Genomic DNA, 26200 nt, shown 5'->3' on the forward strand with positions numbered 1-26200 from the left:
TAATAGCACATTCAAAGTAAATGAGTGATCCTGACCACTAAAAATAGGAAGCATGGACTACGTGCACATGTAGGGTAAGCATCCTCAACTTTTCTAGTAACAATGGTAGTGTTGCTCATAAATATGTCAAATTACACAGCAGCACAGGCAGCAGAATGGACATCGATGATAAAAAGAACAAACCTTTTTATAATTGTTATTATGAGTTATCATTTGAAACTTAGAAATAGCAAGTGAAAAGAATTTTATGCTTTATTGTAAAAGTCAACAAGGATGTACAGTCTATCACAGCTGAACATATGAAATATTGAATAACAGATTAATTCTTTTTTATATAAAAAATGATAAAAAGAAATAACATCATATCACAGGTTCAGATCTAAAATATTTTGTTACTTCAATAAATAAACAATAAGATAACTGAGTTTACAAGAAATAAACTACATGTATGAATCTATTGATACTGCATCCCTGCCAAAAAACATAAAGAAGCATACAAAATAACATTTCCTTCTCAATAAAATATAAAGCTGTATCCAACATTCAAAATAAAAAAGACATTACCTGTGCAAAACAGAAATGCTAGTAAAATGCCCTTAATATGAAAATTGATAAAAGGCAGTGTTTTTTTTCTGATATGAGGCAATTTGAGGGGGGCAGACACAGGGTTAGGAGCATAATGCTTGAAATCAGTGATATGTTTGCATCATATCCAATTTCACCAAAGCCTATCAGGCTTTCATTTGAAACCAAATGAAATCAGTTCAAATTACTTTGAAGCTTACTAGAGATTGATGTAAAATGCTGAATACAAATGTTTCAATGATTTGTATGACTTGTGTCCCTAACCATAGGTCTACCTCCTTAAGATTGTAATTGATAGTGAGGTAGCAAAATATTTTATCATTATAATACATGTAAAAAAATATATTATGTTAATCATTATGAAAACACCTGAAATATACTTATTCATACAAATCAATGAACATATTGCTGGAATTTTAAATTGCAGTAGTTAATAATTCTCATAATTATTCATAAGAAAAGAATAAGTAATTAAAAAAATATTTTAGAACATAAACTGTACTAAAAAATTTAAGCAATATTTAATCTAGAAAATCATAAATAAGCAAAAATGGACGGATTTAAATAAGGGCTGCATTAATAGAAATTTTGTATTAAACTAAAAAAAAAAAAAAAAATTAATGACAAACATATAAACAGTTTAACACTTTTTTTTATTGTACAAATATAAATCTATGAAAAAAGGTTAACTTCATGATTAAGTAAAACATAAATTTAAGGATGACAAGAGCACTTCAGTAACACATGTATGTTTATCACATGTCTGTTTGAATTTAGTACTTATTTGGGAAATTTGGTTTCATGTTGGTAGCAACAGGTGCATTTGTTATGCTCATGAAAGACTTCTCTCTAAACAAGATCTCTTCAATGTCTGCTTTACCAAGGTATTTGGTTCCATACTCATCTGAAAAAAAAAAAAAAAAAAAAATCTAACAATTTGTTCTTTAAAAATATTTGTAATCTTTAAGTGAAACCTGCGTAAATGAAACCAGAAATAAACAAAATAAATATTTCTATACCATAATCCTTTAGAAATCTCTTCATATCAGCGTTGAAATTATTTTGAACCTGGATGTGCAAAAATCTTTTTAACCAAACAAACGTTACAGTCCAAACTGTATACTTATTTTCTGCAATTCCATAAGTTCTATCAGACTTGTATTAAACAAAATCTCATCTGAGGAATGTAATGACATGAATAATCAAGTGCAAGTTTTTGAACGAATCAGGTTAAATGGAAAAAATCAGGAAAATAATGTAAACACCTCACCAATCTGCAATATAATTTAACTCCAGGAATTGAAAAGACCATTATTTGATCTCTGCATTACTGAATTTGCTCAGAAATTTTTTAATAGAATGTTAGAAAATGAGAAAATGAAGTTTTTGACAGAGTTGTCTGCTCTTGACATGTTCATTTTCAGTGTTTTTCAATGAATTTATTACTCCATTTACCAACATGATATGGAAAATCATGATATGAAAATCTTAATCTTTGCTTGATTTTAATGGTGCAAATAGTCAAATTATTTTTCAAAAGGTGGGTTTTACCATGATTCACCCACTGCCTGATTCTTACAGAGACTGACACTTAAGAATCATTGTAAAGATGAAGTTACATAATATCAACCTTTCTGGGCTACTTATACTTGAAAGTACAGTACAATTTCTTACCATGAGTTTTAGTCTTGGGATAGACTTTACACTTCCAGAGAACCATAATAACAACTACAACCAAAACACAGATAGCACAACATACTGCTGCTACGATAATAGCAATGTTTGAGCTGCTGGAATCATCACTGCTAGGCTGAAATAACAAAGAAAGATACTGATTTTAACAACCCAATTACACAAAAAGTACCTGTTGAGGTTGATATAACAATAGAGAATCATTTTTTACTGTGAAGTCAGCCTCATATCTTGACCTACACTTAGAAATCGATGGTAAAGGAAAACTACTGACCAAACTTTACGACAAGCATGATGACTTTTCATTCAAAATTGTCAACTTTCCTTTCATCTGTGGCAACATCCCTTCAGCACCGGTGTATGGAGTGTTCATATCACAACTCATACGTTATGCCAGAGCTTGCCAAGACTGCAGACTTTTTGCATCGCGCTAGAATTCTAACAAATAGGCTTCTGGAGCAGGGTTATGTTGCTACAAGATTGAAGTTATCCCTACAAAAGTGTCATAGTTTTCCTTTCCTCTTTCTTCTACCCTGGACTTGACTTTTTATGAGCAACTTAGCAAGTGTTTCTAGAAAAGCAGATGACTCTTACCCTACCAGTGCACCTGGTCCATGCTTCCAGTTTTTAGTGGAGTCCAAGTTGCTCATTTGTTACTTTGTATGTATGATTTTAGTTACTCTATGTTCTTTGTTGTGTATGTCTGTTTTCCATGTCTGGTCTTTGTCCCTGGATTACATCTTTTAATTACCGCTATAACCGTGGTTCCCTTGATTACTCTTAAACAACATTTTAAAAAAGTGAAAATCAAAATTACATTGTTTAGCTGCTTTATTTCTATCTGAATATTTAGAAATCTAAGGCTAATGACCTGGATACTCAAAGAGCTGTTTCATTAATAATTAAAAGGCACTTATTTGACAGAGGACCCTTCGTTAGAAGCTAAATGTACATCTTTCATTCAAATATTGCCAAAAGTTTTTGACTTACACCCATGTATAAATTGAAAAAGTGCCTTCTCCCTGTACCTAGTATGCTTTAGTGGAACAGGCCAAATACCCAAATAAATGTCTATCAATAAGAACTCACCGAGACATTGCAGGACACACCATAGAAGGCACTGCCATTATACATCATGTATGTGGACAGAGATAGGGAATGTCCATTAAATGTGAAGGACTGTCCATTGGATATCAGTGTGCAGGTGGAGTACAGTGAGGAGTTAACATTAGTGTTACTTCCTGATACAGTCAATGTTACCATTATACTTCCTGTAAAATATAATTGCACAACTGAATATTACTTCCAATGCAGTTTACTACTAAAAGTCTTTAGAAATTCAACACATTAAACAAAATTTTATCCTCTCTTTACAACTCTCAATATGCCATGTTTTAAAGAGGTTTTGTTTCCTATGTGACAAACTAAGTGCTTATAAAATATTTGTTTTATCTAAGTACAAGCAAGAAAATAAACAAATATTGCAATTTTTTGCACAAATTGAAAACAAGTCGTAATGTAAATATATATAATGACTTGCCTTGGCTTGTGACAGCATTGTCAATTCTAAGACTTGGAAACACATTAGCAAACCAGTTTCCAAACATGGCTGCAGCATGTTTCTCCATGGATCCAATAACAGTGTTGTAATCAGCATTGATCCTCATAACAATATCAGTTGTTTCCTCCACAGTCATACCCATGTGTTGGGAACCACGGACAGGAACCAAATGTTCTACGTAGAAATCATAATCAGCTGGATTGCTGGTCACATGGAACTTAATGACTGTCATACCAAGCCTGGTCAAGTTGAGGGAATAGAAGTTAGCTTGACTAGTGGCACTGTCAAAAGTAGACAATACAACACCTTCTAAAGTACCATTATATAGGGCTGGCATGCCCACTTCTGCTGCTACATTCCAGGTATGACCCTGAAAAGAAAATAAATTTTTACAATTGCATCTTTTCCTCTACTATCAATTACTCAATAAAAAAAAAATGAAATTGCATATCAAACAAGAAATCATAAGTGATACTACTTTCAAACAGGATATACGAGAGAAAAAAAAACAAAGTCCTTAGTAAACAGGAAGTTCTTGAAGAATTTTTCTGAATATTAATCCTACCATATGGTGTACCTACAGGAAGTATGTGTTAAAATATCAAATTGTGACAAAAAAAAGACACGGAAACATGGACTCAAAAACACAGACACACAGAAACATGGACAAGGGTAAAACAGTATATCCCTCTATTCTTCGGCGTAGGGATATAACAACTCTTGAGTTTATATTAAATTAAATAAACAAAAAAGTGATTTAACTACTACAATAAATAAATATTGATATGGGGATCTTATTAAAAGATGACCTGGAAAAGCAAATGGATAAAAAATGAGTGTGCAAACACCTTTCCTCAAATATTCAGAAAAAAATCCTGCCTTTGATTAATAGTATTTTTCTATGGCAGGACAAACTTGGTGGATAAAACTATAGACCATACAATTGATGGAAAGCCTACATACCCTCCATGTTATGTCACTGATTGTCTCCCCTGTAACATCATCTCGGAGCTCTAATCCAACAGACATGAAAGTGGATTCATACACCTCTGATGTAGATGAGACAGTAGCTGCTGTGATTGGTCGAGATGGTATGTCCATAGGGTCAGAGGCCAAGGTCACATTCTCACCTTCATCAGGGGAGGTAATATTGAAATCAATGATGTAACCAGTTCCAAAATAGTCAATACCAAGATTAGTGAAGTTTGCCCATCCATTTACAAACTGTATGGTGGTGTTGCCTATCAGCTGAGCAGAAGGATTACCTGTACCAGCCCTGATAGTAGCTGTTACATACCATGGATAAGCTGTAGTACCAAGGTCATTCACTCTGTTGCCCTAAAAATTATGTATTTAGTTCAATTAAGAAAAAAGTTCAATCAATAAAGTTTTACATGATTTTAAAAAAAATGCCTTTACGAGTAAGATTTTTTAATTAAATTTACTATGTAGCAATTTCAATGACTTCTTTAATGTCATTGTTTAAATTTTCTCATGTCAGAAGTTACATTTATTTTCAGTTAGTATCATAAAATTAAATCCAAGTTGCATAAATTATTCATATAAATATCTACATCATGATTACAGACAGAAAAGATACTAACCACAACATCAAAAGCATTAATCTTTGGCTGAACTTTGAAAGCAGTTCCTTCATGCAAGGGTGTAATCTTGGTATTAAACCCAATGTGATCGACCTGAACTAGTACACGGTATCCATCTGAGGTTGTAATCTCACCCCACTCTGGACTGGATGGATCTATGGTGGGCTCAGCTACAGATATACCCAGTACAGTACCATTTAAGATCAAACTGAAGTTTCCTAACTGGCCTTCAGCAACTGCCTGAGCGTACACTTTCTCTATTTGATCCTTAGTCAGAGGAGTGTTTGCATTGCCACTATAGGCTAAAAATTAAAAAATAATACCAGGTATCAGTTATTTTCACATTTCACTTAAGAATAAAGATTAATGTCTTTTTAACAGGTGATAAAAATTAATGGAACAATGAGTAGGCATGAACTTTCATGAATTAAAGAACTGTCAAAGGTCAAAAACTGGTGGCTATTGAAAAAGATGAACCTAGCAAAAAGCACTTACTGGATGATGGGGTATCGCTGACTTCAATGATAATCTGATCGTAGCCAGTTGATCTCTTCTTTCTACGGCCACTCGACTGCTGAGCACTGACAATATCAACAACTCGCACCTTTTCAGGTGGAAGGTCAAAGAATGCAGCCAAGTATTCTACAATTTTCTCTCCATAGAATGCATCAACAGTAAGAGCAGGATACTGGAAGTTAATGATAACTTGTTCAACAGTCTTGACATTAACAGGTTCTGGTCCCTTGACAATGAGATAAAGGATACCAGTATCTCTGTCAAAGTAGTTAGTACCAGCAGCATCAGTAGTAACGTTAGGTTTATAGGCATCAGGCTGACCAACTGGAGGAGGATCTAAAATGTAAGCATCACTCTTCCATCTACCATTAACAGGCATGACATGATTGTCTTGGTAGTAAACATCCAATCTGTAGGGCTGAGAATACCATACTGCTAAACCAACTGCCTGGGTGTTATCAGAGTTCAGTAACATATATCGCAACTTCTGTGGGGTTGTACTTGTGAAGTGGATTAGGTAGTCCCTACCTGTAAGACAGTTATATTTTCAAATATCAAATAATTCAAGGATCTAATTATTTCTAACTGTTTTTGACAGCCATTCATTAATTTCAAGTATTAAATAGAAAAAACTAAAATTATGTAAACTATAATTACATATATATTGTATTTTCTAATGCTATTGAGAATCAATACTTAAATATCGTTTTAACAGTCCATTAATGGCCCACAGATATAGATATTTTCATTTATATGTAACATAAATTTTTTTACACTTTTTAAACAATTTTTTCATTTTAGCTATTATACTTGTTTTCTAAAAAATAAATATCTGAATTGAAAGAAGAAAACACAAACCAACCTGTTGCCACAATGGCTTGGAAGGTAGATAAACGTTTACGGCAGGTGTAGCCTGAACACCATCCATGATCTTGTGGTCCATTGATAAGGTCAAGAACACCATCATCATCCTCATCATGTCCCAAAATAGCAACAGGGGATAACCTTCTAGTCTCTGTGTCAGAATCCATACTTTCTATGATCAGCATTTCATAATCAAAACGATGACATTCATAGGCCTGCCAAGAGCTCTGATAGACGCACCCTTTGTCTCTAATAACACCTAAGAAAAAAATTACAATTAAAAATTACTGATCTGATAACACACTATACTGTTTTTAAAATTAAAGTTTATTTTTGTCTACTAATATAGGTTTAAAACAGAAATGGCCAGGTTGCCGTAAAATACACCAAGTTGGTAAATATGAAGTACAAGTATGACAGACCTGATATTGCATCCCACAATATGGGACCCAATACTGAAGTGTCATACTAAATATCTAGTGACTGTGATTTATAGTTGCTGAGAAAAATGTTTTAAAAAATTTCGTAAGTCGGTAAACAGGAACCAGAAGTGAAGCTGATCAAAAATCACATCCAAATATTTGGGCCCAATATCGATGTTGTGTACCAGATATCTAGTGGCTGTAATTTATAGTTCCTTAGAAAAATGTTACAGAAATAGCCTGCCCGTCCGACTGACATTAGTGTAACCCGGCCAAAAATGTATCTCTCCCCCAATTCAAAAGTTCAAAGGGGTATATCTCCCTCAAAGTTCAGTTAATCATAAATTCCTGGTATTATACAAAACTACATATCACATCCTAAACTACCAACAAAGTTTCATGAAAATTAGTGCAGTAGTTTTTAAAAGGTTGCACTAAGAAAAGTGACAGACAGACAGATGACGAAGGCAAAAACAATACTATTATGTCTTCCCACCTAAACTGCAAAAATTGTAGCATGAACTGAATTTTACTTTATATGATTTGAAATAATACTGTAATAATAAATTCACATTTTCCATTTTTTTAAAGAATTGTTTTTTTCTAATATGTATAAACTGAATGTTAATATATACTTATGATTTTAGAGAAATAGACTATAGGTCATTAGTTCAATAATATCCAAGCATACATATTTTTAAAGTTTGTTAATTTTACCTTTTTCAATTTTTTTTTAAACTGACCAAAAGTTGATTTTTTTATATACATGAACAGAGTATGTATCATAAACAATAAAACCAATATCAGTTTAAGATAATATATTCCTAAATAAACATAGGATTTCCCAAGGTAGACACTTTCACATGTACTAATTTGAATTTTCCTGCTAATTTTACTTCGTTAAGATTTCTGTCTTCACTTTCTGTATATTAATTATAAATTCTAATACGATGTGCTTTAAACTCTTTAGACCACAGCCATGGTAAAAAAGTGATAAAGTCACATGACCAATATTTGTGCAAACACTTTGGCTGTGTCTATTCAAAAATATGAAGAAACTAGTCATAATAGAATCGAAATAAATCGCAGAAGGTCCATTTTATCATTGTTTTACCACAGGTTATGTTGTTATTTAACTCTTAAATATTGATGAACAGTTGAAGATCTTGTATTTGCAGAAATGATATAATATCATGTAACTGAATGGTAGCCTGAAACGTATTTTACTCTTTTAAAAAGATATAAAAGAAATTACATTAGGACTATACTTTGAGTAGTGTTCAGAAATAGTAGGTAAGTTTCTGACATGAAGTATTTTGATCCTGAAGAATCAAAAACCTAAAATGTCAGTTGTGGTAGCTCTTTGGTTAAAATTACTTTATTTTCATAGAAAAATATTTTCATAATTGAAATTTTACATCAAATATTTGCTTTCAGATAAAAATATCCCACATATTTCACATGAGATATTGTCAAATGGGGAGAATCTCCCAAATATTTCACATGAGATATCGTCAAATGGGGAGAATCTTCCATATGAAGTGTTCCAAAGGTTAGCAGGTAGGGGTGCCATGGAGATTATGATAGTCAGTTGTCATTTTCACAAAGAAATAGTCCTAAATTATGACATCATAATAGATCAAAGAATTAAGATGTCATAACTAAGGATTAATTTTACTCTTACGAATTTTTGTGAAAAGGATGCCAGGATCTTATTAGTCTGAAGTAGAGTATACTACTATGAAGTTCTAATTTTCTCACATTAATGCTGGCGCATAAGGCAAATACCATTAAGGAAATTAGATTAATTCAGACCTGAAGAATGTACATGCATATATTTTAGGAAAATTTTACTCATTGGAATCTTAGTATGAAGATACCTTTGTATGGAGCTAATGTACTCATCGGGATCCTAGTTCCATCTATCTGTGTTTGCATGGTCTTAGGAACTCTGTAGTCACCTAGACCTCTCCTAGGGTCACCACCCCACTCCCACTCTGACTGAGGTATAACAGCCCCTGGACTACCTAACAATGAACCATCTAAATCTTTCAGGAAAGCTTTCTTTAAACCATCACAATCCATGTCTACACAGTCAGCTGAATTAATTTTTCTGAAAGAAAATGAATTGAATCTCGTGAATAGCTCTCAAATTAAAATCCAACGATATAAGCAATCAGCAGAGTTCATCTTTCTAAAAAAAAAATCAAAGGAACATGAAGTACAAATACTGTTACAAACTTTTTTTTCATATCTATGAAATTAACTGGAACTCAAAAACTTATTCTAATTTAAAAAATACTTCAGTATCTAAAAAAAAAAATGCCATTTACAATTCTATAATAAATTTCTAAAAGAAAGATGCATTGTAAACAACCTACCCTACATTAGGTCGATGTATAAGAATTCTATGGGTTTTGTCCACATTGTTGAATGTAAGTCTTGAAGATTCTATAGGATGGATTCCATCATCATTTTTTGCATTGGTAGCTATGGCGTAGTCTGAGACAGAACAGGGGGCAGCAAAGTCACTGAAGGTCACATCTGTAATGCAATAAATCCCATGATAACATGGTTATGTTAACATGACCAATTTGAGTGCATTGGTTCTGAGACATGTTAGGATTAATTTGTACCTTCTGTAGCTAACAAATAACAACAAAACACATACGGTATAACTAGTAACTTTTGTGGGGTGCTAACTTTGGCAAATTTTAGCAGTCTGTCTAAAACGCAAAATTACCTATTGCAAAATATGTACTTTGGTCTTCAGTACTCAGTGCATCCACCAAAATTTCAAAATCGAAATTGTTCGTATTCCTTTTTGCCTCAAAATTGGTCAATTTTATACCTGCCAAAATAACACTTCATCGGCAATAAATAAATTTCAATGAATGTTGCCGAGAAGTCAAATCCACTAACTTATGCTGCTAAGTTTCATTTAATAGTTAATAAAAGGATTTCTTCACTTCCTCCTTTTCCAAATTTTAATTTCAGAAACCTCTTTACTGTAATTGTTTCACTTGAGGTCATTTGAAGTAAAAAAAATTGTTTTCAAGATCAAGTTAAAATTTTTACCTTCTAAAATGGTCAATCCTTTGATGGCCTGATAACTCATGATACCAGCAAATGGTTTGATTGGAGCATTGTTTGATCCTGAACCAAAAGTACCAAAGGCAACCCCAGTTCTTCTACTATTATCAAATGACCTAGAGTTGCCTGAAAGTGCTATGTTGTCATCAGCACCGTCCACTCTATCAGAAGAACAATCAAAAGATGATGTAGTACCAATGACCTTGGAGTTTTTAAGGGTGATAGTTTTATCAGCATATGCATGACCCAATGATGCAGGTGTTACAACCATAGGAAAAATGCCCATCTGATTGTCAGCCACAACAACATCTTCTATGATGACAGAATCTGAATTTTGGTAGTAGATACCAAAATCAGAACACTTGACAGCAGTAAATCCTGATATTCTGTTACATGAGTGTGTCACTGGGTCAGTAGGGAGGGTACCTACTCCAATCAATGATGACCTAGCCACATTATTAGAGTACCAGTCAGATTGTAATGTACTACATGGAATGAGAGGAACAGCATAGGCCAATCTCTCTGATCCAGACACTCGGTTCCCTACCAATACTAAGTTAGTAGCCTCTAACGCTGAGATAGCCCCATTATATCTGACATTCAATGGTTCAAAACGATCTTGATATGCTCCTTCCCACACCATTAATGTCACCAAGTTGTTTTTTATCTGTGTATTGTCAGAATTTGTTTGAATACCTGCAAAAATTTAAGTTTATTGTACAAACTGTAAATGTATATTTTGAAACAATTGGTACAAACTTTTTTTTTCAAAACATGAAGTGAAGTTGTAACCCTTTTAATCTTAATTCTGTTTCTACATCTAAATGTACTATGTTATTCATTATGAAATAGAAGTTATCTTTTGTTATATATCAAATCACAGAATTTTACAGTAATATTGGTATTGATGTCATATTAATATTCCAACTTTAAAATTTGAAATTCACTGCTAATGTGTTTTTTGGACATTTAAGACTTACTAAAATAAACACAATGATGGATAACATTGTTTTCTATTGGCATATTCTGTGCATTGTAAACTCCAATAGCAGGAGAGAATCCATGATGGAAAGCATTGTTCTTTACGTATGATGGCTTCAGAGGTGTGACTGGTCCTGAATCCATAAAGGCAACAGCATATCTAGGGTCATAGGTGTCAATATAACCTTCTTGTCCCATATGGTAAAATTCTACATTGGATATTCTGGCATAACCTGAAAACAGATTGGGTTTAAAATAAAACAAACTAAAGCCTAAAACATGAAATACTGTGAGCAAGCTCACAAAGAGAATACCTCAGCTTCAAATATGAAGTTAAATATATAACCAGAACATTTAACTTTCTTCCTTTGCAGTCTCCTGACAGTTTTAATATACCATCATGTCTTTCTACACATGAACCCCAGCTTTCCAATGAAATATCATCAAAATCCCTTGAATAGTTATTGGTGGAGTTGTGCTTAATGAGTTTTAACATGTAAACCCTTAAGTTGATTTATCTCCCATTTGAGTTTCCCCACAGTAACAATATTCCTTCATGCACATCTACATAAGATGCCCAACCTTCCTATAAAATTTCATTCAATTTTCTTGAGTGGTTTAGGAGGAGTTGTGCTTTCAAGAAATGTGCACAGATGGACCAACAGACAGATGGGGTGATTCATAAATACACCCCAAACTTAGTTTGTGGGGTGGGGGGGACCTGAACTGTTTTGGGAAGGACACATTTTAAGAAAAAATGTGTACTGTTTTCTTTCCTTACTGTTTATAAATATTATCGCTTTCATCATTGCAAATTACTACATGTTTTGAGTAGTCTCCAGTGAGTACTTGCTATATTTTATAAAAACAAAAAAATAACAACATTAGGTTCCATTATTTGATTTACAAAGAAAACAAAGGAAAACTAAGAGCAAAAGAAACTGACCTCTGCCATGGGAACTCTCCCCCACCAATATTCTACCTCCAAATGACTGTTCGTATAATCTATTATAGTCAGCTCCCTCAACTTTGATGTTTCTGGTCAGTAGACCAACCTCCGCCTCGATCGAGACTATTTCATCTGAATACGCTAAAAAAACACAACTCTCTACTATCAAACTTGATAAAATTATATTATCTATTATTCAGGTTAGTGTTAATATGTCTGGTATTTTTCTTTAAAACTAAACTAAGCCAGCTTATATGACAAAGAAGTATCAACTTCCATTTTTCATTGACACATCAAAATCTGTAATGATACCATCTTGTATAATTCCAGAAAAGGTTGCAACCTTTACTATCCTTCAATAATTTATCAATCCTTGCAGCTCAAATGATGCTGATAGACTCAGTGAACTTCATAAATATAAAAATATCATACAAAAACAAATTTTAAGTAGACTTACCTAAATGTCTGAATTGGACTGTATCATTGAGTGTAATGGTAGTAACATTGCTACCAACAGATATGGCTGTAATCTTGAAAGTTTCTGTCTCCCATGCCTTGTATCCTGTTGGTGTAATGACTATCTCATTATCTACAGCCCAGTCTAATTCCTGTTTGACAATAATAGATGTCTCTCCTGCTTCAACTGTATTATTTAATGTTGTCCATGGAATGGCCACTTCCTTACCATGAAGATCAAGTCCTCCATATACACCTGCCAAGCAAATATTTTTAAAGTACAACACCTAGAATGTAATGATTTAGGAACTTCTTGAGCACACTGTACTAAGTAATTGTAAGACTTCAGACGCAAATTGTCTAAATTTACAATCATCTGCATTTTGACAGATTTATAAAATTTTTTTAAAAAGTAATTTATTGCCATTCTCAGAGACTGGTCATCAATATTTACTTACTTCAACCAATGATATCAATGAAGAAATCAAGTCCTTGTATACCACAGTAAACCAGAAAGAGAATCAAATTAACATGAAATTCAGCATGAAAGTTACAGAAGAATTTAAAAAAAAATATAGATATAAAAATTAAAACATTTAATCAGACACAATACTGAGCATGGTAACGCTTAGTTTATACAAATAATTGTCTTCCAAACCTATCACTTTAGATCCTATAGCAGTATTATCTTCTGGCAGAAAGTATTCATCAGTGAACCACTGTCCCTGGAGTAAAATATGGGCATTTCCAAGAAATGGGTCCTTCTCCCATCCAATGATCAGTCTACCACCCAGGATAACTAAGTATGTCACATCAATCACAAAGTCTCGATAGCCACCAGTTCCATTTCCTTGATCAAGCTCCAAAACTCCATATATAATCAATTCAGACAATTGCGGAATGGTCGTGTCTCCAACTCTCCAAATATCTAAAATATTAAATGATAAAAATCACATCACAAAAAATAGATGCTCAAGAGAGCCTGAATCGCTCACCTGGTTAACCATTTTCTTATTTGAAAAACTTGAGGAATGAGACAGGCTAAGTTAAAATCAACTAAATTGTCAAATGCAAGAAATGCTTTTCATAGCATTTTCATGACCTGAACCAGAATTTTGCTAAAGGCAACAATTTTTGAATTTTTTTCAAAAACCTGTCTTATGACCCCTAAGTTCCATTTTTAGTATAGGCAGCCATATCTATTCACGGATTAAAAATCACAACAGTCATTTTGAGCACAATACACTAAAGAACTATTATGCTTATTTTCATTCAATGATCTTAAATGGTTTCAGAGAAGAAGATTTTCAAAGCTGTACATGTGAAAAAAAAAACAACAACAAAAAACTGTTTCAAGGGTCGTAACTCCTACAATAGTCAATGAATGATTTTGAAAATTTCAGCATGGGTCCTTCTCATGATGCTTAACAATTTTACCCGTGCCAGAAATTTGCTAAAGGCAACGGTTTTTGAGTTATTTGCAAAAAACTGCCATCTGACCCCTATATTCTATTTTTAGTAATGGTGGCCATGTTTTTTCATCAATCAACAATCCCAACAGTCATTTTGTGCAGAACACCCTAAGGAACAATCATGCAAAGTTTAAAACCTGTCAGTCAAGTAGTTTCAGAGGAGAAGATTTTTTAAAATTTGTCCACGACGACGACAACAACAGACAGCAAGTGATGGCATAAGCTCACTTGGCCTTTGGCCAGGTGAGCTAAAAATGTTTACTACAAAAAAAAAAAAAAAAAAACCAAACCAACAAACAAAATAAAAAAAAAAGACACAGCAAAACAAATACAAAACTGGGAAAAATTGTTAACCACACTAAAACAGACCCCTGTCTTTTCATTTTCCATAGAACTATTTTAACATTTTTTTAGGGATAGCCTTTAAAATGGAAAATTAAGTTTAATAGTACATAACAATCACCTATATGTTTGAGTGCTTCAACCAAGGAATGGTACATAAAAATCACCTATATGTTTGAGTGATTCAACCAAGGAATGGTACATAACAATCACCTATATGTTTGAGTGCTTCAACCAAGGAATGGTACATAACAATCACCTATATGTTTGAGTGCTTCAACCAAGGAATTGTACGTAACAATCACCTATATGTTTGAGTGCCTCAACCAAGGAATGGTACATAACAATCACCTATATGTTTGAGTGCTTCAACCAAGGGATAATGTTATAGAAATACAAAACTAAATCAAACTTATGTCTCTGATGCATGACCTGACTGGTATTTAATTGTAGACAACAGTGAACCATTTCTATTTTTTCGTCTTTTTTTTTTGGGGGGGGGGATTGTTTTATTGGGGAGAGATTTCCTGAGATAAAAACATTTAACCAAATCAGGGGTAATGAATACAGACAACACATGGACAGTGAGGTGAACTCCAATATCAAGATTGTTAGGTTGGCAATGAACTAAATAGTATTTAACATTTTCACTTCTGGTTTCATCACTCCTCACTTACAAACAGTGAGTATTTTCGTAATGACGACTACATCTAAACAATTTTACACTACAGTCTTCTCAAACTGATTTAACTTGTTCTAAAGGTGATGCTTTAAATCCCCCCAAAAAAATTGCCAAAATTATTTAACCTTCATGTAAAAAGTTAGTGTTAAAGGTCATCAAAGTGGTATGTAACACATTATCATGATATATCTATAAACAAAATATCAATGGCTTAGGTTTAAGACTAGAAAAAAGCTTAAATATTTGACTATTTGCCTTTTCATAAAAAGTCATGGTCAAATGTCATCAAAAAGGACACACAGCACAATGGCTTATCGTGGTTTACCAATATACAAAATAACAATGGCCTAGGCTTAACTACAAAAAAGGTTCAATAAAAAAATGCCTAAAAAATTTTATTCGCTGACATTCACATTAAAGATCAAGGTCTACAATCATCAAAAATGGTGCAATATGCAATGGCTTACCACATAACACCAAAATGCCATATATTAACTACCTATTTCAAAAGAAAAAGTTATGATCCTGACCAAACTGCATGAATAGTTTATAAGAATCCAGCAAGAAATAAACTTTTCAAAACTGAATTTCCTGAGAAAATACACAAACATTGTTTTAACACTGCATAAGAATTTTATGTCAAGCAAACAAACAGACAGATTGAAACTTATATTTCTCAAAACTTCATATGCTTGGGGTATTATAAAATTCATTACAATTGTCAAAAAATATACATATATTCCTACCTTTTTCTATGGTTACACTGTCACCCTGCTGAGGAAGAGTATCATTGCCCCATGTGCTGGCATTGGACCAGAGAACAAAGTCATCAGGCCTTTTGTCTGGTGGAGGTAATGTGCTTGGGTCTGGAGGTACCACACAATTCTCATAGAAACATTTGTATGATCTGAAGTTCATGTTAAGATTGACAGAACCAGCAAAGGCAGATCTCTTCTTCCTTTTTCCAGATACAGGTCTCCCATTTAGGGAAACTACAATTAAAGTAATGATATCCAATTCCTGTTAAAATCTCACCTAAAATATTCTTAATAATTGCCATTTATAATTATTTGTCAGCCATTGAGGTATAAATAGAACATAAACCAATCCTTCCATTCCTAATGGTATTGAAGTTAAGAATATCTACATTCTTAACAACTGCAAGCATTATATCCTTGATAATTTTCCCGCTAATTCATAAATCATTTGGAAATATTTCAGGTATATGTACATTTCTTGGACTTGCTGCTGTTTCGAAGGAAGCAACCATTATTTAGGAGGGATGAAATTTTCTATCCAGCCTTTTTACTTTTTATTTTGAGAAAATTTAGGTCCTGCCTTTTTTTCTTCAATGCTAAGCACAGAAAATTTTTTAGAATAAAAAGAAATAAAATATAGGGGGAATAATACATTAGACCCTGCCTTTTTATTTTTTCTCTTATGGCCTGTCCTGGCTTTTTATTTCTTGAAAATTTCAACACTGCCTTTTCATATCAAATTTGATAGTAGCCCCTTCCCCCATTAAAATCAAATGGTAGTTCACTAATTACTGCTATTTTTAAAACTACATGTAACAACCCAAAAACAAAATAATGTCTCTATCTCAAATTACATACCAACATAACTGATTCTCTTTGTGGAATCATCATAAGACCAATCTCCATGGTAATCTACAGCGCCATCTAGTGGTGTCATTGTCTCATTGACACAGATTCCATTATCAATCAGAACACAATCTGGTTTCTGTACTGTCCTCATACTGAAGATCACAAAGTCATCCTCCTACAAAATATTAGGACCGTGATTAATTCAAAGAAATACAAATATTCTGCACCCCTTCTGTGTCCTACAATGTATCAGAAATATCATTCTATGAACATATACTGATAATTTCTATTGTGTAACTAATTAAATTTTACTAAATAGTATCCTTTTCTAACTGTCTACATAAGTAAGGTAAACTAAGGTAATAAAGACTTACTTTAAACAGCCCCATAGATCCATCAAAGCTCATGTTGGTCATATGTTCAGCATTTACGAATTCCAGTGTATAGGTTTCTCCTACTGGTAATAATATCATCCAACCTTTTGGGTGGGTCATTCTTTTCTTCTGCCAGTTAGAAACAGATGATCCATACTGATTTGTCATATTCATGTTTTTGTATTCAATAGATGTAGGTTTGATGTTATTATTTGAGAATCTAAGGAATCTGGTACCAGGTGGACACTGACTGGCTGGTACCCCATGTGAGAAAGCCTCAAAATGTGTACAGGAGGGAGGATTAATGTCAGCAGTAGGAACCACTGTAGTATTGGGTGTCCCTGTTAATGTACCATCCCGGTCCAGTACCAAGGCCTCAAACTGCCATCGGAATTTTCCACGATTGTTAGACCCAACGTTTGTAAAGATAAGGTTTTGTGTATGATACTCAAATCCTCCATTATCAGATCCACTGGTCCCTGCTATAGATGTCCAAGCAAAGGCTGCACATCCATTCTCATTGAAATTAGCAAATTCAGTGCCATCAACCATGAATCCATTTTTATAAGGCATCACTACACCAGCATTTGTACAACCTTGTACTGACGAATGAAGGGCAGGTGATCTTCCAACAATAAATCCATTCTTAACTAAAGGACCATTTTGTGAGTAGTATTCACCTTCTAGGCTCTGTTTCTGTTCATATCCAGCTAATCTGTTGTTAACCAGAATGAAATCATGGAACTGTAGAGCACCAGAATTAACAGCCTCTGCTCCCTTGTCACAGTTCCAAGCATACAAGCTGTTGAATACCGCTGGGGCTGGAGTATTTGATCCACAACCTCCACCAGCCTTTGGTAAAAAGGTTTCAAATATCCACAAACCAAACCATCCAAATGAATGAGCAGTGTTGTTAGCAAATGATCCCATAACTTCTTTCTGTGGACAGATACTATTAGTCCGTGAAGGTCCTTGAGGATGTGCATGCATCCTGTACCAGAAACCAAAATGGCTTCCCCCAGCGGCAGCATTATGCTGGATATAGTTGTTTGGATTGGTCACCCAGAAACTGGCAGGAGTAACATCATCGTTGAGCAAGCTGGTACTTTCTCTGACAAAAACAGCTAAATTGTACTGGATAGTGTTTCCTGTTTCAATACCATCTTCAAGGAAGAAGGCTCCACCCATTACATTATAAATTACATTGTTCTCAACAAGAGCATCATAAGTACCATGTATATTGACAGCTCTGTTAAATGTTTCATGGAGAGCACACCCTTTGATGTATGAAGAGTTCATGTTACCTCCTAAATGGAAATGGAATGGATATCTTCCCAAGCGGAAAGCTTGACCTGCATGGGTAAACTCGACATAAGAAACTCGTCCGATAGCCAAGTGTTGGTCAGGTACTGGTGGGTGAAGCATGACCTGGATACCAAACTGGTCACTCCCAATCTCCTCACCAAATCTGCCTTGGAAACATGTCTGTGTAGCAAACTCACCTGGGGAAAAAACAGGTAAAAATAAAATGTGAACTTAATGTTTTCATTTCTCATACTGATAAACTTTTCTTAAATCTAATCTACATGTATATTAAATCAATTTATTTTTAACCTAGATGCATAAAATTTAAGTAATTATCTTACAAAACTCTAAATTAAAAAAAAAAAAACACTCAAAAACTGGTATATCTATCCATGTAAAAAAAATTAATGGGTCAGGTTACCTGTATTAAAACCAGCTGGACATGCTTCAATGATTTCTGTCCACTGACGATCCCTTTCTCCACGGAGAACAATATTACGTGTTAGTAGACCAACTTCAGCTCTGTACTCTAAGGTATAACCACTAATGGTTTCAGACACACCGAGGTGATCATAGTCTAAGTTCTCAGTCAGTGTTATAGTTTTCTTGTCCCCACTGATTGACTGGATGATTCTTACTTCATTTTCCCTTTGGGTGTGTCTATGGCCAGTTGTTGCTATGACAATTTCATCATTGATTTTCCAGTCCACTGCTCTTTGAACAACAATTTGGTTACTTCCAGCAGAAGCAGTTTGTTCCAATTTGGTCCAAACAACATCAACTGGCTGGCCTGTAGGAAACAAACATAACAGATACATATTAAGTAGTACTCCAGCTTAGAATCATGCAAAATGTGATTCATGGCCTACCTATATTTTTTTTTAAAATGTTATAGTAAACAGAAATAAACATGTGGCTTTTATAACCCCTATTCATTGGAGATATTAAATTTAAAGAATATACTATAGAATTAAAAATTATGGGAGATAACTCTGGAAATGACATTGAAACACAATAGAAATTATTGAATTTTCAGTGTGAATTATCTCCTAAGAGCAGACAGATTGGAATGAATGAGAATATATTTCATCATATAGACCAATAAAACAACTTAATAACAAAAATAAAAATGTGTAGCCTTTATATGTGTATCACATATTACCGATATTGCATGATTCTTACAAAGACTGCTATTTAAATGTATGAATATACTTAATATTCAGTTTCTTTCTATTTTCACCTGCACATGTGTATCATACATCATTTTAAAAAAAATCAAATCAAATCAAAGTGATGTAAAGTCAGTTATTTCATTTTTCACCTGATTTTCAAAAGTGCATTGTCATTTCAATCGACAAAAAAGATAATTGTGATTATTTTAGCCTGTATATTTTACCATGAAGATCTAGTATTCCTTCCCTGACTCCTATGGAGTTAGTACCATAGATAGGTAGCTCTTTGGTACGTAGATGGGCAGTACCAGTAATGATAGCTTTGTGTTGGAATGGCTGATCCTCTGTTCCTATCTGTGAATCAAATATCAAGCCATTATACAAAACAATTTCTTTGAGATGGATACAATGATTATGCTATATCTAGTATTGAAGAAATTCATTTTGTTATATTTCTGTCTAAAATAAGTTTTTTTTCAGACATTAGTAGGGACATTTTTCCATTGTAACTAATCTATTTTAACTGATATAATATTTTGATTGTGATCTATTGCTTGTTCCTTTTAAGTTAAAAAGTACATATTACAGATATAGTACCTGTAGTTTCCCTCCTTCAACAATCAGTATATTGTCAGCAAACAACTCCACATCTTTCTCATCAAATATCAACTCTCCACCTAAAAATTAGCAAACACTGCCATTATACATGTACATATGGCATGCCAAAGTGGAGAAAAATTAATATTTTGAAATATTAGAAAATGAATTTTTAATATTACAAAATTTTTTTAATATTAAATTTTTTTTTTTAATATTAGAAATTCATTTTGTAATATCAGAAATTCCTGATTTAGGAATATTATAAAACACCACACATTTCCTAATATTACAAATTGAAACTGTAATATTAGAAAATCACTTTGCAATATAAGAATATCACTTTGCAACATTGCAAAATCAGTCACATTTTTTAATATTACAAAATGATTTTCTAATATTAAAAAATCGTAATTGAATATGATAAATCCATTTTCTAATATTAGAAAATCAATTTCTAATACATGTATTAAGAAGTTGTTTTTTAATATTAGAAATTCAATAGAATTTTTAATATTAAGAAAGTGTTTTGTGATATCAGAAATCTAATTTGTAGTACTAGAAAATGAATTTGTAATATTAGAAAATGAATTTGTAATATTAGAAAATGAATTTGTAATATTGAAAATTCATTTTTTAATATTAAAAGACACTTATTTTGTAATATTAGAAAACATGCTTTTTAATATTACAAATTCCTGATTTAGTATTATTACAAAACATCACACATTTTATAATATTACAAATTGAAACTGTAATATTAGAAAATGAATTTGTAAATATTAGAAAATCACTTTGCAATATTCAAACTCAGTCACATTTTTTAATATTACAAAATGATTTTCTAATATTGAAAAATCGTAATTGAATACAACAAATCCATTTTCTAATATTAGAAAATCAATTTCTAATATTAAAAAATCGTTTTTTAATATTAGAAATACAATTGAATTTTTAATATTAAAAAATGATTTTTAGGTGTTTTGTGATATAAGAAATCTAATTTGTAATATTAGAAAATGAAATTGTAATATTAAAAAAACATTTTTTAATATTAGAAAATACTTATTTTTGTCCACTTTGGCTTGCCACATATACAAATGTATATACTCTACAATTATCCATTATTTTCAAATTAATTTAATATAATTGTAAAATTCTTGTCAATAGATATTTTCAGTCATATCATAATGCAATGTTGGCACATTATCAAGTACATGTAGTAAAATATAGACATAAAGGAAATGTATAGTATTTTATAAAGTATCTATCTTCACTTCCCTCCATATAATACCTCATTAATTTAACTTAATTTTCACTAATAGTAAAAAAATTAAAAGAAAATTAAAAGAATTTTTGTTTACCTTTGATAAGAACCATTTTGAGGCGATTAGTATTCTGATCTAGTAATATAACATTGCCAGCTGGAATGACAACAAGAGTACCATCCTCAGGGGGATTACCACCTCCCCAGGTAAACGGTGAAGACCATACATCTACATAATAGAACTCTGCGTTGGTCTGAAAAAAAAACAAACAAAAAAAACACTAAATACAGCCATCAAGGTAAAACCATTGACCCCAAACTATCTTGCAATGTATAGTATATAATACTCATGATTACTGAATGTTCTGTCATTGTCCTTTACAAGTAATTGAAAAATCTTATTAAAAGTAACAAAATATAGGCTTTATAACTGTATATATTAGTTCACCTCATAAATTGTTATAAATTAATACTAAGGTCAATACTTACAAAACACAGAACAAATAACAAGTGTTCCATCAAAAACAAAGAATGAGAAACTACCTCAAAACTACATGAGGTGATTTTACAAGTATACATATTGATTCCCATAGTAAAATATCGCAAGATTACAAATATTAAGCTGCACAATTAGTTACACTCCCACTCATACAGGAAGTTGATATAGCATAGCAACCAAAATGGCTTACTGGTACAACATAAGTACCATCTTGTAGAGCCACATACCAAATTTGAAGTCAATCCATCTCTTGGGGATTGAGAAAAATGTGACAAAGTTCAAACAGATGAACAAGGTAATTCAGGTATACCTATGCCACTTGTTGAGTGGCAGTACATTAAAAGTTAAATGAAAACCATCATTACCTGATCAGCTATACCATTGCCATTTACTTCTACTCGTACAGATGTTTTCTGAGAAGGTGTATGCTGTCCAGTTTCACAGACAATCTGTGTATCTGATACTGTTGATATTGTACATGTTGTACCGGCAATGGTCACATCTACTACTGCTTTGTCATTTCTATATACAAATACATCAGACAATTATGGTTAGTACTGGTATATCTTTCATGATAAATCATTTTTTAATCAACATCATATTAAGAGATTTAAAAACAATTGTTCTTCTTCTATTATAGCTGAAAATATGTTAATTTTTGTTTAACTTGTTCCACATAAAATAAATAATATTATGTCGAGTTCAGTAATATTATTCATAAGAAAACTAGGCATAAAAAATTTTATAAAGAAAAAATATCCTGAAAGGGATTTTCTTTTTTTTCAAATTGCATGAACAATTGAAATATTAAATAAAAATAAAAAAAAACATTACTTTAGTTGCTAATAAAAAATTATAACACATTTTTATGTTTTTGAATCTATTCTTCTATTCTTTCAATAAAGGAAATAATTTCTGTAGATCATGACTGATACACCTACCCAAACCCAGATCCAGCAATGGTGAGGTTAACTCCTCCTCCTGTGCCACCTCTAGGAGGATTGACACTGGTTATTGTTGGTGTCAGGCTTTGGTCATATGTATAACTTCCTGACAACGTCCTTGATTCTCCATTTACAGTGACCATCACATCACATACCTGTGTGCCGCTGACAGTACCTAAAAATCAATTTTATACATTGTATAATATAAAGAAGTCAACTTAATTTACCATTGATATAAAATATTGGTAGTATTTACCAGAAGGTACAGTCTTATATTCCTTTTAAGAAAATTAATTAAAAAAAAGATCATTATACAGTTTTACCTCAAAATATCATACCATTGTGTTGACTAGTAAATCTTTTAGGAGAGAGAGAGCCATAAAGTTTGATGTTTGAAATTCATATACAATCAGAATCATTTAAGTAGCACTCCAGCTGAGGATCATGCAAAACGTGATTCATGGGTAAAAAGCCTACATATTTTTATTTTTGATATTTTGTTTGAATTGCCATTGTAAACAGAAATTAACATTTAGTTTTTCATATTACCTGTGTTCTTAGGAGATAAAAATTATATAGAATGCACTTTAAATTTCAAAATTATGGGAGATAACTCTGTAAATGGCACTAAAATACAATAGAATCTATTGGATTTTCAATTTTGATTATCTTCTTAGAGCAGGCGGATTTGAATGAATAGTTACACATTTCATAGTATAGACCCATAAAACAACTTAATTACAAAAATGAAAATATGTAGCCTTTTTTGGGGTGTATCACATTTTTCAGATTTTGCACGATTCTTACAAAGACAGTTACTTAAGAAAGTCAAATAGAAATTTTGTCAATAATTGACTAACTGCAGAGGTAAAATTGGTTGATAATAAGAATAATTAAGAAACCTCAACCAATGAAGATTTCCAAGAATGCATAACAGCCAACTGTCACTGTTTGTGGTGATTACCCCCTGCGATGAATCCTAAACTTAAATATTCAAAGAGTAATATTGACCACAATTTACCATTCAAGGTTCAAGTAAGTGGTTCATTAGATTTGTTTTGTCTGAAAACAGCACTTTCATAAATTTGAAGGCCCCTGAAATGGATTTCTTGGTTGCTGAGGACTTTTTCATGCATAAAAAAACCATAGATATTTTCCAAAGTTGGCAGATATGATAATGATAGATACCTGATGCAGCTGGAATGACACAAACAAATTGTGAAGCTGTATTGCTAGCTGTCTCATCCTTCACACAGGTGTTACCACAAATAGTTGCTGATGTAGTGCTGTCAAATCCTGACCCTGTTATAGTTACTTTTTGGCCTCCAAATACACTTCCTACAGGGAGATAATTCAAATATTGTAAGTCTTCCTTTGATAAAAATGTGTTATATAAACATACATGCATAGTTTATTTGAAAAAGTGTAATTCCTTTAACCATTTTTTAAAAGTTGCATTATTTGTTAAGTATACACAATTAAATCATAGTTAGTCTTTTACAATAGGCTAAAAAGTAACTTATATTTCTTATAATAAAAATAAAGCAAAAATATTTATATCTTACCAGTATTCTTATTAATAGCAGACACAGTCAAATCAAACTGGAATTGTTGATTGGTATTTGACAATCCTTTACCAGAAACATCTACAACAACATTTTCTGATCCAATGGACCCAGCACCTACTGTGCACACAATTTGTGTCGCTGAACTTGAGGTCACAGTACATGATGACGATGAGCCAATGGATACTGTGTTATCAGGATTTGTTGCACCAAAGTTTGATCCAGCAATGGTGATAGATGTACCCTCTGTCCCCATGGCAGGGGTGACACCAGTAATGGACGGAGTTGATCCAGCAGAATATTCAAAACTTTCAGAAGAATAAGTTTGACCACTAGATGTTACTACAACATCTACAGATCCTGCAACATGGCTCTTGGTAGTACATCTAATCTGTGAAAGGGTGACATCAACCAAGTCACAGGAAGTACCATCAACACTTACTGAAGTAGAACCATCAACAAAACCATTTCCAGTAATAGTTAACTCAGTGCCACCATGTGTACTGCCAGTAGATGGCAATACACTGGTAATAAAAGCTGAACTGGTGACCTGTATTGAATTTGTTGCTTTTCCCTTGTCTAAAATAACAACAGTGACATCCTGGGTACCTACAGGAACATTAGTTATGGTACATTGAATCTCATTGTCCTGCACTGAAGTTACTGTGCAGATCTCTCCACCTATTTTTACATCAGTATTTGCTGTCTGGTCAGAAAAACCTGAACCATCAATTGTGATAGTTGTAGCAGATGTTCCATTAATGGTTGTTGGGTTGATACTAGTTACTGCTGGTGTGATACTTGGTTCGTAAACAACTTGACAGACAACATCACAAACTGCAGGAATCAAGTTGCCATTAGCTCGAACTTTAACCTCTACTGCTTTGATTCCACCATTGGAAGTAGGGGTTAAGCAAGTGACCTCAGTATATGATACAGATTGAACAGGGCAATCCAATCCATTTACAGTGACAAATACACTGGATGTGTTGCCTTGGTAACCAGAACCTGATATGGTTAAAACAAGTCCACCATTTACTGAGGACGACTGTGGGCTTATGTCTGTTACAACTGGTACCAAAACAAATGTTCGGGAAGCTTGGCCAGAGATAGCAATGATAGCATTTCCTCGGTTATTGACACGTACATTGATATCCTGCATGAGGCCTACAGCAGGCGAGTTACTTGGATCAATGGAGCATTGTAGTGAACTGTCTGTTGCACTTGTTACAGAACAAGTAGCATCACCAAAGGTTACTTCATTGTTACATTTGGTTGTAGAAAATCCATATCCAGAAATAGTGATAGTATCTGTTGCTGTACCTTGACTCTTATCAAAGGATGTCACACCAGGTGTTTGGCATGTATCAAATGCAAAGTTAAAGGTCTTTCCAGTAGTCAGTGAGACAGTGGGAGAACAGCTAGAGATACCACTGGTTGTTCCTGGACAGGCACTGTTATCAACAGGATTAGATACACCTGAGAATGGAGAACAATTATATCAATGTTAAAATATAATTCATCATTGCATCATTGTATACGTAAGTCATTTTCATTATTAAGAACCAAAACCGATAGAAATGTATTTTTATCTTACCACAATAACAATTATTACTTCTCATTTTTTTAAAACTGCTATTATGATTACTCA

General features: G+C 32.9%; 1 protein-coding gene across 2 annotated transcripts in view; it reads right to left on the reverse strand.

Moving 5' to 3' along the window:
- Positions 1–238: 238 nt before the first annotated feature.
- Positions 239–26200, reverse strand: part of LOC148629036 (fibrocystin-L-like) — a 50550-nt gene continuing 24588 nt past the window's right edge. For both annotated transcript variants that reach the window (XM_088542816.1, XM_088542825.1), the window contains 26 exons: positions 24550–26028; positions 24173–24322; positions 22982–23159; positions 22406–22562; positions 21639–21795; positions 20275–20354; positions 19902–20031; positions 18927–19295; positions 17201–18702; positions 16836–17001; positions 15966–16211; positions 13382–13651; positions 12725–12979; positions 12265–12408; positions 11318–11551; positions 10323–11033; positions 9626–9788; positions 9125–9357; positions 6821–7081; positions 5938–6486; positions 5443–5744; positions 4802–5176; positions 3818–4208; positions 3367–3548; positions 2260–2395; positions 239–1489 (listed from right to left, as the gene is read on the reverse strand). In XM_088542816.1, coding sequence (XP_088398942.1) covers positions 1359–1489; positions 2260–2395; positions 3367–3548; positions 3818–4208; positions 4802–5176; positions 5443–5744; positions 5938–6486; positions 6821–7081; positions 9125–9357; positions 9626–9788; positions 10323–11033; positions 11318–11551; positions 12265–12408; positions 12725–12979; positions 13382–13651; positions 15966–16211; positions 16836–17001; positions 17201–18702; positions 18927–19295; positions 19902–20031; positions 20275–20354; positions 21639–21795; positions 22406–22562; positions 22982–23159; positions 24173–24322; positions 24550–26028 — 8951 coding nt within the window. In that variant the 3' untranslated portion in view covers positions 239–1358. The remainder of the gene's footprint in view (positions 1490–2259; positions 2396–3366; positions 3549–3817; positions 4209–4801; positions 5177–5442; positions 5745–5937; positions 6487–6820; positions 7082–9124; positions 9358–9625; positions 9789–10322; positions 11034–11317; positions 11552–12264; positions 12409–12724; positions 12980–13381; positions 13652–15965; positions 16212–16835; positions 17002–17200; positions 18703–18926; positions 19296–19901; positions 20032–20274; positions 20355–21638; positions 21796–22405; positions 22563–22981; positions 23160–24172; positions 24323–24549; positions 26029–26200) is intronic.

This window comes from Perna viridis, chromosome 1 (assembly GCF_037379345.1).
Source record: "Perna viridis isolate PV_CMFRI_1.1 ecotype Kerala chromosome 1, ASM3737934v1, whole genome shotgun sequence".
Taxonomy (NCBI): Eukaryota; Metazoa; Mollusca; class Bivalvia; order Mytilida; family Mytilidae; genus Perna; species Perna viridis.